General features: G+C 40.6%; 1 protein-coding gene across 1 annotated transcript in view; it reads right to left on the bottom strand.

The window, feature by feature from the left end:
• The window catches only part of LOC132834281 (dynein axonemal heavy chain 8-like), a 1,170,382-nt gene that overhangs the window by 1,121,763 nt on the left and 34,934 nt on the right, over nucleotides 1-13,685 (bottom strand). The window contains exon 4 of the mRNA XM_060853001.1: nucleotides 3,332-3,483. Within this exon, the coding sequence (XP_060708984.1) occupies nucleotides 3,332-3,483 (152 nt within the window). The remainder of the gene's footprint in view (nucleotides 1-3,331; nucleotides 3,484-13,685) is intronic.

Here is a 13,685-nt window from a genome sequence, read left to right as displayed (position 1 = left end):
GTGGGGGAGGGGAAATGAGGAAACTGGAGAAATCTGAGTTCATTCCTTGTGGTTGGAGGGTTCCCAGGCGGAAGATGAGGCGCTCGTCCTCCAACCGTCGTGTTGTTATGTTCTGCCGATGGAGGAGTCCAAGGACCTGCATGTCCTCGATGGAGTGGGAGGGAGAGTTAAAGTGTTGAGCCACGGGGTGGTTGGGTTGGTTGGTCCGGGCGTCCCAGAGGTGTTCCCTGAACGCTTCAGAGAACACCTCAGGGACGCCCGGACCAACCAACCCAACCACCCCGTGGCTCAACACTTTAACTCTCCCTCCCACTCCACCGAGGACATGCAGGTCCTTGGACTCCTCCATCGGCAGAACATAACAACACGACGGTTGGAGGAAGAGCGCCTCATCTTCCGCCTGGGAACCCTCCAACCACAAGGAATGAACTCAGATTTCTCCAGTTTCCTCATTTCCCCTCCCCCCACCTTGTCTCAGTCGGTTCCCTCAACTCAGCACCGCCCTCCTAACCTGCAATCTTCTTCCTGACCTCTCCGCCCCCACCCCACTCCGGCCTATCACCCTAACCTTGACCTCCTTCCACCTATCACATCTCCATCACCCCTCCCCCAAGTCCCTCCTCCCTACCTTTTATCTTAGCCTGCCTGGCACACTCTCCTCATTCCTGATGAAGGGCTCTGGCCCGAAACGTCGAATTTCCTGTTCCTTGGATGCTGCCTGACCTGCTGTGCTTTAACCAGCAACACACTTTCAGCTCTGAACTTATTGTATTGACAACTTCGGACCAATGACAGGGTATGATATTTGGGGTTATAAAACCAGGGTATTTTGAAAACTGGTCAGAGCAACCGCCATCCAACAGTAGAGCAAATGCCGTACAGCCAGAGAGTTAATTGCCCATCTAATATCTTGCTCTCAAGGAAATAAGAAGGCACTCTCCATCAAAGGTACTTTTTACTGTTTTTACAGCAAAAGGTAAGAAAATGATCCAGAAAGATCAGCAGATGGAAGATTGAAGACAGCAGAGAAGACAGAGACTGTGTGGACTTGAGATTAAGTTAATGCAATATTTAATAATTGTCTTACTAGAGCAGCATTTTTATAGAGTTGGGATGAGAGTGATTAATTAAGAAAAAGTGACTTGGATTTGTTAATAGTTTTTGTTTAGTGTTCTGTTAGGAAAATAAATTGTTATTGTTATTTTTCTTTAAATAGTGAAAATTAGGGGTTTTCTTTTACTCCCTCACACTTTTAACAGATTACGAGGTGAGGCAATCTTTTCTGGTTGTTTAGTTTTAATTAACAAAGGGGTTTAGCCTCCACTTCGCAACAATTTAATTTATTGTAAAAATGCAGCTGGTTCACTAATGTTCTTTAAGGGGAAGAAATCTGTCACCCTGTGATTCCATACCCACAGCAATGTGACTGACTTTTAAATACCCTCAGGAATTGTATAGCAAGCCGCACAATTCATTGAGAACTAGGGCAACAAATGCTGGTCTTGCCAGTGATGCTCATACCCAGTGAGAAAATGATTGATTAAAAGTGTAAACAAGAATTATACCAGCATATCAGTATGTCAACAGGATATATCTGGTGAGGTTCTGAGGCTACTTTGTACGTTCTACCTTTTGATTTATAAAATATCAAAAGAACCCTTCCTAGATAAAACATGTAACTTGAAAATTGCAAATTTGTAAATTGTCAAAATTATTTAACAAAGAATGTTAACATAAGAATTATCATACTGCTGTACAATGACATATTCGAGCAACGTAGGAACAGGAGTAGCTCAATCAACTGGCAAACTCCAAAATAGGTAGACAAAGGCCTGTATCCCATCACAAAATCACCCTTTATATACACATGCATAGTACATGACACTGACCCTGTTGGCATAGAGCCAGCTCTTAGAGTGAGCAGAACCCCTGACATTCCTGTCTATATCAGTCCAGTCAGCCAGGACTCCCTGATTGGGGTTGTTAACCTGGTCCAATCAGGAATTTATATTCTATCAGATTCATCTGGTTGACATCGTTCCAATGACTACAGTCATTTTGGCAGGAACAATGAAAAAGCAGAGTATATCCTAAACAGGGAGTGACTGCATTTTCTTTTCATTCATGCTATTTGGGTATCGCTGATTGCATCCACACTTATTGGCCATCCCTAGTTGCCTTGAGAAGATGGTCATGGTGAACTGGTTTCTTGAACTGCTATATTTGGTGTAGGTAAACCCATAATGTCATTAGGAAGGGACTTTCAGGATTTTGACCCAGTGACACAGAAGGAACGGAGATATATTTCTAAGTCTGGACTGTGATTTCGAGCTTCAGAAAAATTTAGATATTCTGGTGCATAAACCACAAATTTAGTATGCTGTTACAGCGCACAATCAAGATGGGTAACTATCCTTCATTACAAAAAGAATTCAATATCAAAGTAAGGATGTGATATTTCAGTTATACAGGCAGTTGTGAGACCACATTTTGAATACTGTGTGCAGTTTTGGCCTCCTTACTTGAGGAAAGATGTAAATGCATTGAAGTTTGTTCAGAGGAGGCTTACTACATTAATAAGTTGGGCAGGCAGGACTTGTTTTCACTGGTGGTGAGAAAAGTGAGGGATGAATTGATTGAAGCTTATAAAGATCCTGAATGGACTTGACCAAGTGGACATAGAAATGATGCCTCCTCTTATCAGAAGTTTAAGAATTAGACAGTACTATTTTAAAATTAGAGCTCACCCATACAGGACAGAGATAAGGACTAATTTTCTCTCAGACAGTTGTGAGATTTTGGAACCCTGTGCTTCAGAAGCGTTGAAGGAAGGATCAATGAAAATTTTAAAGGCAGGTAAATAGATCCTTGTTAGGGAGGGCAATCAAAAGTTATCAGAGGTAAATGAAAAAAAAAATGGAACTTGAAACACAAACAGATCAGACATGATCTTACTGCATGGCAGAGCAGGCTTGAAGGGCAGAATGGTCTAGTTCAGATCCTATCTTCAAGTCCGTATGTTCACATATAACCCATGTTTGGACCACTTATTAGTCACAACAACCTAACACAATCACACAAGAGACTGGGATCTGGGCATATTGCCAGAGTAAGGAAGAGTGCTTCTTGTCATAACATTCTTGACCTAGGAGTGCCTGCTGGGCAGCCTACGTGATCAGTCTTTATACACAATAATGGTTGATATTGAATTTTTATGCAAAGTAACCAAAAATTACTTTCCCTCATTGCCAAAAGGTGAAAAAGAACAAATTATGATTTCTTAAATAATGCGCAAAACTGTTTATTAATAAAAATAAATGTTCTTTCTTACCTCATGAATATTCTTCCCAGTGATTGCAACATCATTTTTGTACCGTACAAAGAATAAGCAAAGGCCAGTAAGGCACACACTAGATAAATCACTCTGAAATAATCTCATCATTTTGGATCCTTTAGAAATTCCAGCAATAATTCTTCCACTTTCTAAAAATAATAAATTAATAAAAACATTAATCGACTATCTATTTTTCATATTTAAAAATATGCAGCAAAAAACTATATTCTTTAAAATGTTGCAGTTTTCAAATGAAAGACCGTCCCAACAAAGTTAGAATATGAGGTTCAACTTCCCTTGACAAATGAAGCAAAATAAAAACATAGAAATAAGAACAAGAGTAGAACATACGGCTTAAATAAAAAAATGGACTGTGGATGTTGTAAATCAGAAACAAAAAAAAAGTTGTGGAAAAGCCCAGCAAGTCCGGCAACATCTGTGAAGAGAAATCAGGACTTCTCCAGTTCAGAGGATGGGTCACCGGACGTGAAAGGTAAACTTTGATTCTTCTTCATAGATGCTGCTAGACCTGCTGAGCATTTCCAGCAATTTCTGTAATTGTTTTATAACATATGGCTTCTTAAGTCTGTGCTGCCAATCAATATGATCAAACTCTACTTCTTTTCCCCCACTTAATCCTCAATCCCCTGGTTTTCTGAGAGATGAAATATTGGTCTCCTCCAGTGTACTTGAATATATTTAATAATGGAGCAATCCACAACCCTATGGGCTCAAGAATTGTCAAGGTTCATAAATTTGTGTGTGAAGAAATGTCTCCTCATCTCAGTCTTAAGTGATTCATTGCCAATCCTGAGTTTGCCTCCACATGTTCTTGATTTTCAAACAATGGAAAGAGCCTGTCAGTTTATACACTGTAAAACCTGTATGTTTCACCTATCATTCAGCTTAACTTCAGAGAGTATCAGCCTCCCATCTTAGTGCATTCTCTTCCAGGGAACAGATCTAGCAATCTTCATTGTACCACCTCATGCTAAGAGTCAAAAAGTGTGGTGCTGGAACAGGACAGCCGGTCAAGCAGCATCCAAGGGGCAGAAGAATCAACATTTCAAATCACTGACTCTCCTGCTCCTCGGATACCGCCTGCCTGGCTGCGTTTTACCAAAGCCACACTTTTTGACTCTGATCTCCAGCATCTGCAGTCCTCACTTTCTCCCACCTCCATGTTAAGCCTAAAGTGGTATCACAAGGTTGTTTTTCCAAATTCCTATACCACTTTCTTTCTTCTTCCACTTCATTTTTCTTCCATTCCAATGATTTTGCAATAAAACATAAAACACCATCTGCCTTCCCAAATGCTTGTTGTAAGTACATGCTAACTTCCTGTATTATCTACACAAATCAATCCCTCTCAAACTATCATTCATAAGTTTCAGATCTTTCTGCCAAAGAGAATACCTTTCCATATTAGAATATTATATTCCAGCTACTGTACTGTTGCACTTAAATTTATCTGTATCTCTTTGCAGCATCTTTATGTCTTTCTTACAGCTTAGGTTTGTAGCTTGTCACATCTCACCGTGGTAGTGCAATGCAAATCAAGCCACCTGCACATCCACCAATATCATTTATTGTATCCTTTGCTCCCGATGCGGTCTCCTCTACATTGGGGAGACTGGGCACCTCCTAGCAGAGCACTTCAGGGAACATCTCCGGGTCACCCGCACCAATCAACCACACCGTCCGGTGACCCAACATTTCAACTCCTCCTCCCACTCTGCCAAGGACATGTAGGCCCTGGGCCTCCATCACCACCGCTCCCTTACCACCCGATGCTTGGAGGAAGAATGCCTCATCTTCCGCCTCGGAACACTTCAACCCCAGGGCATCAATGTGGACTTCAACAGTTTCCTCATGTCCCTTTCCCCCACCTCACCCCAGTTCCAAACTTCCAGCTCAGCACTGTCCCCTTGACTTGTCCTACCGGCCTATATTCTTTTCCACCTATCCACTCCACCCCCGCCACCACCCCCCAACCACCACCACCACCGACCTATCACCTTCATCCCCTCCCCCACTCACCTATTGTACTGTATGCTACTTTCCCCCCACCCCCACCCTCCTCTCACTTATTTGTTGTGGTTCTGTTCGCTGAGCTGGAAGTTTTTGTTGCAAACGTTTCGTCCCCTGGCTAGGCGACATCATCAGTGCTCTGGAGCCTCCTGCGAAGCGCTTCTTTGATGTTTCTTCCGGTATTTATAGTGGTCTGTCCTTGCCGCTTCCGAGTGTCAGTTTCAGCTGTCCGCTGTAGTGGTTGGTATATTGGGTCCAGGTCGATATGTTTGTTGATGGAGTTTGTGGATGAATGCCATGCCTCTAGGAATTCCCTGGCTGTTCTCTGTCTGGCTTGCCCTATGATAGTAGTGTTTTCCCAGTCGAATTCATGTTGCTTGTTGTCTGAGTGTGTGGCTACTAGGGATAGCTGGTCATGTCGTTTCGTGGCTAGTTGATGTTCATGTATGCGGATTGTTAGCTGTCTTCCTGTTTGTCCTATATAGTGTTTTGTGCAGTCCTTGCATGGTATTTTGTAAACTACATTAGTTTTGCTCATGTTGGGTATTGGCTCCTTTGTTCTAATAAGTTGTTATCTGAGCGTGGCTGTTGGTTTGTGTGCCGTTATGAGTCCTAAGGGTCGCAGTAGTCTGGCTGTCAGTTCTGAAACGCTCCTGAAACTACCATACATCAGGAGCGTTTCAGAACTGACAGCCAGACTACTGCAACCCTTAGGACTCACAACGGCACACAAACCAACAGCCACGCTCAGACAACAACTTACTAGAACAAAGGAGCCAATACCCAATATGAGCAAAACTAATGTAGTTTACAAAATACCATGCAAGGACTGCACAAAACACTATATAGGACAAACAGGAAGACAGCTAACAATCTGCATACATGAACATCAACTAGCCACGAAACGACATGACCAGCTATCCCTAGTAGCCACACACTCAGACAACAAGCAACATGAATTCGACTGGGAAAACACTACTATCATAGGGCAAGCCAGACAGAGAACAGCCAGGGAATTCCTAGAGGCATGGCATTCATCCACAAACTCCATCAACAAACACATCGACCTGGACCCAATATACCAACCACTACAGCGGACAGCTGAAACTGACACCCGGAAGCGGCAAGGACAGACCACTATAAATACCGGAAGAAACATCAAAGAAGCGCTTCGCAGGAGGCTCCAGAGCACTGATGATGTCGCCTAGCCAGGGGACGAAACGTTTGCAACAAAACCTTCCAGCTCGGCGAACAGAACCACAACAACGAGCACCCGAGCTACAAATCTTCGCACAAACCTTGAATCCTCTCACTTATCTCTCCACCCTTCAGGCTCTCTGCATGTATTCCTGATGAACGGCTTTTGCCCGAAATGTCAATTTTACTGCTCCTCAGATGCTGCCTGGACTGCTGTGCTTTTCCAGCACCACTAATCCAGAATCTGGTTTCCAGCATCTGCAGTCATTTTACCTAGTTTTTATCAAGCCCACTATTGTCAAGCCCGACTTGTAATAGAAGTTAAAAATTTATCAAACAACACAAAATCCCTACTTTAACTGTCTTTGTAGATCTAGGTTAACTGAAACACAAAAAAACATTTCTGTATACTTAACAAAAATGAATACTTACAATAAATTAATATATTTTAGCTACAGATAAATAACCATGAGCTGTTGATATCTAGTTCTATTAGCTAGAACTCTGTTTAGCTATTAGAATCATAGAGGACTATAACATGGAAACAGGCCCTTCAACCCACACCACTCAGTTTTCACAATTAAAATAATCCCATTTGCCTGCACTTGGTCCATATCTCTCCATACGTATCCCACCCACGTACTTGTCTAAATGTTTCTCAAATGACAAAATTATACTTGCCTGTACCACTAGCCTTGACAGCCTATTCCAGACACTCACGACCCTCTGCAGGAAACAAGTGTCCCTCTGGACCCTTTCATATCTCTCCCCTGTACATCAAGGATAATTTGTTGGGCTGAACTGCTACTGGTGTATCTTTATGCTGGCTTCAGCCTAATGCCAATTCAGCTACTCAGTCAGAGTAGAAATAGCAGGATGTATCAGATTATCATATAGCTGAAAAGATAGCCCGAGAGGGAGGTTTCAGATTTCTGGGGTATTGAGGCTGGCTCTGGGGGAGGTAGGACTCATACAAATTTGATGTGCTACACCTGCACATAACTGTAATGGATGTCCAAGGTGGAGTATTTGGTGGAGTGTTTGAGAAAATTTTACACTAAAATAGCAGGGGAATGAGAACTAATGGGTTTTATACAGAGCTCCAAGCTGTAGGAGTGATGTTGGGAATCGCTTTAAACAGGAAGTTAGAGACACATGTAATAAAGAAACATCTGTAAATATAAAACCATAAGAAATAGGACCAAGAGGCTTTCTGGCTCATCAAGCCTGCTCCACTATTCAAGTGGTTCATGGTTGGAAGCTTTCACCACAGATCATTAAAAAAAGGAGTTCCAAAGGTTCACAATCCTCTAAGAGAAGAAATTCCTTCCCATCTCACTTGTAAACTGAGATGATGGCATCTGCTCCTCAACTCTCCCATAAGAGAAAACATCCGCTTAGCATTTAGCCTGGCAAGTCCCTTAAGAATTTCATATGTCAAAATGAGATCACCTCTTATCTTTCTAAATTCCAGCAAGTAGAGTCCCAATCTTTTTAATCTTTGCTCATAAGACGAACCCTCCATATCAGTGATCACCTCAGTGAACCTTCTCTGAAGTTAATAAAATGAAATTTCTAATGAAATAACACCCTGATGAATATGAGGGGTGTACATTGGAAGAAATAACAAGGTAAGGGAGTTTTACTCAATGAATAACAGTACAGTAGGAAGCTCAGAGGAACAGAGGGATCTTGGGAAGCTTGTCAACAGATCCCCAAAGCACTGTACATATTCACAGTAGTCAGGAAGACATACATGTGACTTTAGGCATGTACTTTGTCTTGGTTTGTTTTATGAAGAGAGGTTGAGACAGAGGTGAAGAGCAGTCCATTCCATGTGAGGTCTTGGCATTTTTTTTAAAGTTGTTAATTTTTTTTAAGTGGGAACAATAGAAGCACAGTGAAGGGATGGGCTCAAGTTCCCAGAGAACCGGGATTTTAGTTTAACTTTCAGTAGTTGCAGGGGTCTTGAAGTTGGATGTGGAAGCTGTTTTTCCTCTTTCTGTTAAAGCTTGGCTCTCTTCATGCTGCTAGAATTGCACATGAGACTATCTATTTTACTGAATTTGCCTTTTATCAAGGGTGTGTTTATGGGATGGTGCTATATTGGAATAGCTGCTATTTAGTAATTAAATAGTCCATTATTCTATTAAGTTTTCCAGTAGAGGTAAGTTATTCCAATTCTTCCTTCTTTTGCCTGTATTTTAATTGTACTGTAAGAATAAAGTGTGTTTTTCAAGCTTGATAGTTTGACCAATTAAATTGCAGCCAGAACTGGAAGCCTTAGAATTGCTTTTAAAAGTAAGAAAAAGTGGGGGTCTCGACTACCTCCTTAATTTATTGACAAGATTTGGTTTCGTACATAACAAACTGGGGGCTCTTGTTGGGATCAAAATCTCTATTCCCAGGTTGGGTTTAGGATTATTGGACTCAAAGACACTGAGTGGTGAGTATTGGTGTTCTCTTTTCAAGTGTTGTTTGAATAGTGTGGGCCTTGTGTAGTAATGGCTCTTTCAATTACTATGAGTAATGGATATTTCGATGTCGAAGAATTTCCTGGGGTTGGAAAAAGTCACTTTGGGACTTTTACAGAAAGTGAGCACAGTAAAGCTTTTGGAACTATAGACAAGCTGGGGTTGGGGTCGCATTTGTCTGTGCGAAAAGGAGGCAATTATAGCAATTGCTCAACATTTATAATAGCTAGATATGCCACCAGAATCTATGAAAATTGCTAAAATTCAAATGAGGCAGCTTGAATCAGAGGCAAAAGAAAAAGAGAAAAGGAAATTAAATAGGTTGAATTACAATTGAAAGCAAAAGAAAAGCTGAAAGAGACAGTAGCTCCAGCAGAAGAAAAAGAAAAGGACAGCCCAAGTTGAAGAAAGAGAGAAATAGAAATTTTTTGAACTTGGGATTAGCTGAGATAATCTCTTTGAAGCATTTACTTGCGTGGGTATGGTTTACTCACATTTGCCAGGAGGAGCAGGTAAAGAAATTAAGATTTTAAGAAATACAGCACCGAGTCAATCTTTGATGGTGACAGATGAGAAGATACATTAATTCAGGAGGAGGAAATATGTGGGATCCATGGTGAGAAGAACAGTGGTCCATAATATAAAATGAATTTGGAGAGTTCAGTTAAAAGTGAAGAAGTAGTAGGAGTAGGAGTAATAGGAAAATTTTCTGTTCTGGAGATAGTTTATCATTGCTCAGGATATAGTTGGATCAAGGGTGGGAGTGCAGCCTACTGTTCAAAAGCCAGTGGAAAATCAGACAATTGAAGTGTTAGAGAAAGTATGTCCTGGGATATTTCCCAACTGTGTGATAACAGGCACAAGCAGGAGGCAAAATCAAAGAATAAACTTAAGGAAATATCAAAGACCATATTTGATCAAACAGTTGATTAAAAAAACGGACAGGTGGAGGGTAAAGTGGATGTATTTACTTCAAAGAAGCTAGCTGAACTAGAACAGAAAGATTAACCTTTTACGAAGTCTTAATCGATTGCATGGGACCCCTGGCTAAAACAAAAACTACTGCAGTTGTATCAAAAAGCATTTACAAAAGGAGAATGTGAGTGCATTCCCGAATGTTACTATCTTAGAAATGAGGTCTTGATAAGAAAATGGAGACCATCACATATTCAGGCAGATTGAAAAATGGGCAAAAGTTCATCAAGTTGCATTACCAGTGGGTTATAGAGAGAAAATATTGTGGGTAGCACATGAATTATGATTATGAGGTCAGTTGGGAATCAGGAAAACTCAAGCCAAAATAGAAAACCATTTTTATTGGCCTGATTGGGGTTGACTCTTGCCATATCTATTAATTTTTGGGCATGAGGTGAGAACATGACCAAAATTAATTAATCAGAAATTGGTGAGTTACAGTTCAGAGACCACACATTTATATGTGTCAAGTTTTAGGGAAAGATTAAATAGAGCAGGTGAGCTGTTGAGACAACATTTCAAAGTAGCACAGTGTGTGATGAAAGAAGAAACCAACAAGAAATAAAAAGTTCACAATTTTGCTAGTGGAGATAAAGTATGTATTACTTCCAGCAGTGAGTAAACTTGTAAAAACAAGGTTTAGTGGGCCTTAACAAATTGAAAGGAAATTGAATGAGGTGAATTATTTGATGAGAACGCCAGATAGAAAGAAATCTCAGAGTATGCCATGTGAATATGCTCAAAATATATTTTGATAGGGAAGGAGAACAAAAGGCAAATGTGTTACTGATTGCAACACAGGGTGAATTACCAAGTTCTGATGATTTGAGTTGGTCATTCCTCAAATTAAATTTGAAAAATAAGGAAGCTCTCAAAAATTGGAATAAATTTTTGAGTCACCTTCCAAAGGAAAATCAAAATGACCAGTTAAATCAAAAGAATTATTAAAATCACATGGGGAGATAGATGGGAATACATTGGGAATCTAATTACACATAATGTATATAGAGGAAATGCTGCTCCAATTAAGCAACATCCTTATAGAGTTAACTCTCTACGGTTGACATAAGTTCAAAAGGGATTAAAAGCATGTCAAAGACAATATAATTAAAATGAGTTGCTGCAAATGGAGCTCATCCATAGTAATGGTGCCAAAAGTAGATGGTATCTAACAATTATGTGTGGACTATTATAAACCAGACCGGACATCCTCAAAATAAATTAAGAAGGTAGCCTACATCCTAACCTTTTCTTATTTTAAAGGTAAATTTCAGATGCGGTGTTCCAGATGCAATTGAATTGGTCCAAGTACTTGATGTTAAGTAAAACGCAAGTTATTCAAACACTACAGTTCAAATACAGTAAAAGAAAGAGGAACTTGGAATAACTTAACTCTATTGGAAAACTTAAGAGAATAATAGACTATTTTACTACTGAACCATAACTGTTCCAATTGAGTAACATTCCATAAACACATCCTTTGCAAAACGTAAATTCAGAAAATACATTGACTCACATGCACTTCTTGAGGAAAGAACATCAAAAGACAATCTGAGAGAGAGAGTGCAGCAACCAGGAGAGATTTACTGCCTTCCAACCCAGCCGTACTGGTGAATGGATCCTTTTATTCTCAAGGATAGTAAGTTCATTGAGAAGTTCTCCAATGAATTTGAAGTATTTTTGGCCATCAATTCTGATATGGCTAGTAACCAGCCTAGTCTTTGGGAGATTGCTAAGGCTTATGCTAAAGGGATAATTATTTTTTATTCTGCCAGTCAGAGGTGACAGAAGGGATAGCAGCAGTGCCTACTCAAGGCACGACTGAAGGCAGCAAAGTAGACATATTTGACAGACCGTCGGTGGTTAAGTTGCAGCGCTTCACAGCTCTTCAGTCCACCTTAAATTCCATGCTCACACAGACAGTGAGGAAGGAACTTTCCTTTGCAAATCAAAGGCTGTTTGAGCATGATGATAGGCCAGGCAAATATTTGGCTTATCTGGCCCAGAAAACAAATGGCCCCAATCTATTGCCTCTGTTAGGGAAGGGACTGGGATTCTTACTTGTGATTCTAAAAAGATCAATGCTGCATTTCGGAGGTTTTACTCCAAACTATACCAGGCAGAACCTTGTGATAATACATGGGATAGGATGGAGCCCTTTTTAAGAACCTAAATCTACCAGGCACAACCTCTGAACAGGCATCTCACCTTATTGCCCTTTAACAGCGCAAATGGTACAGGAGACGGTGAAGCAACTTCAAAGCGGAAAGGCACTTAACAAATTTTACAAGAACTTATAAGTATATTGTCAGGGCTGATATTGTACATGTATAACCACTCATACAGAGATATTTGCCTCCTGCCATCCTGGAGAGAGGCTAATATCTCTCTTATCCTTGACAAAAGGAAGACCCGAGAGGACTATACTCCTTATATGACCATCTCGCTTCTAAATTCTGATTTTAAAATTCTGTCCAAGATTCTTGCATTAAGGCTGAAAACAGTGCTGCCTTCCAGTGTCAAAGAGGACCAGATGGGTTTTGTAAAGGGCTGCAGTTCCTCTAACAATGTTAGGAGGTTACTCAATATGATTCAAATGTGTCAGCAGCAATCCGTTCAATGATTAGTGATTCCTTTAGATGCAGAGAAGGCATTTGGTTGGGTGGAGTGGCTATATCTTTTCTATACCCTGGAACACTTGGTCTCAGTGAAGTCTTCACTAGGTGGGCAAGGGTCCTTTGTAGTGATCCTCTGGCAGCAGTTCTCACCAATGGTATAAGATCTAGTAATTTCAATATTTGTAGGGGCAGTCAGCAAGGTTGTCCCCTTTCACGTCTACTTTTTATGTTGGCAATTGAGCCACTGGCAGAGGGTATTCGTAGGGATCCTAATATAACTGCCCTAGAAGTGGGATCAACAGCACATAAGGTCACATTATATGCGGATAACATTCTTATTTTTCTTTTCAACCCAGTAGTTTCTGTGCGCCATTTGATACAGTGTATCAATTCATTTGTCTCTTTCTCAGGTTACACAATTAATTTTTCAAAGTCAGAGGCTCTGCCTATGGAAGGTCTTAGGGGAATACCTGATGTTGAGGGTGAGTTACGGTTTCCCTTTAAGTGGTCACAGGGAGGTTTTCTCTATCTAGACCTTTTTACTCCCACCTTTGATCAGCTATTTAAGGTTAATTTTGTCCACTTGTTTGACAAGATTAAACAAGATCTTCAAAGATGGGAGACCCTTCTGATATCTTGGTTAGGTCGAGTAGCTCTTATTAAAATGAATGTCCTTCTCATTTGCTATACCCTTTGTGGATACTCTCTTTGATTTTCCCAAAAGGCAAGCATTTTGGAGACTTAATGGTTGGTTTAGCTCTTTTATCTGACACCATAGGCAACCCCTTATTATGCTCGCAAAATTGCAATTGCCCCAAGGGCTGGGGGGAGTGGATCTCCCAGTTATTAAAAGATATCAATTAAGCTCCCTTTTATCTTTTGTAGGGACCCATCATCAATACAGTTGGATATTGAGGCAAAGCATCTTCATTAGCTTGTTATTTTTGGACAAAATGAGGACAGCTGCAAAATTTTGCTATAATCCAAGAATGAGTAATACTGTCAAAGCATGGAGGGCAATGCGGCAGGATGGGGGTAATTTTTCTACAACATCTT

The sequence above is a fragment of the Hemiscyllium ocellatum genome, chromosome 3, assembly GCF_020745735.1.
Source record: "Hemiscyllium ocellatum isolate sHemOce1 chromosome 3, sHemOce1.pat.X.cur, whole genome shotgun sequence".
Taxonomy (NCBI): Eukaryota; Metazoa; Chordata; class Chondrichthyes; order Orectolobiformes; family Hemiscylliidae; genus Hemiscyllium; species Hemiscyllium ocellatum.
Note: the sequence above shows the minus strand (reverse complement) of the source record. Positions and strands in the feature narration are given on the sequence as shown.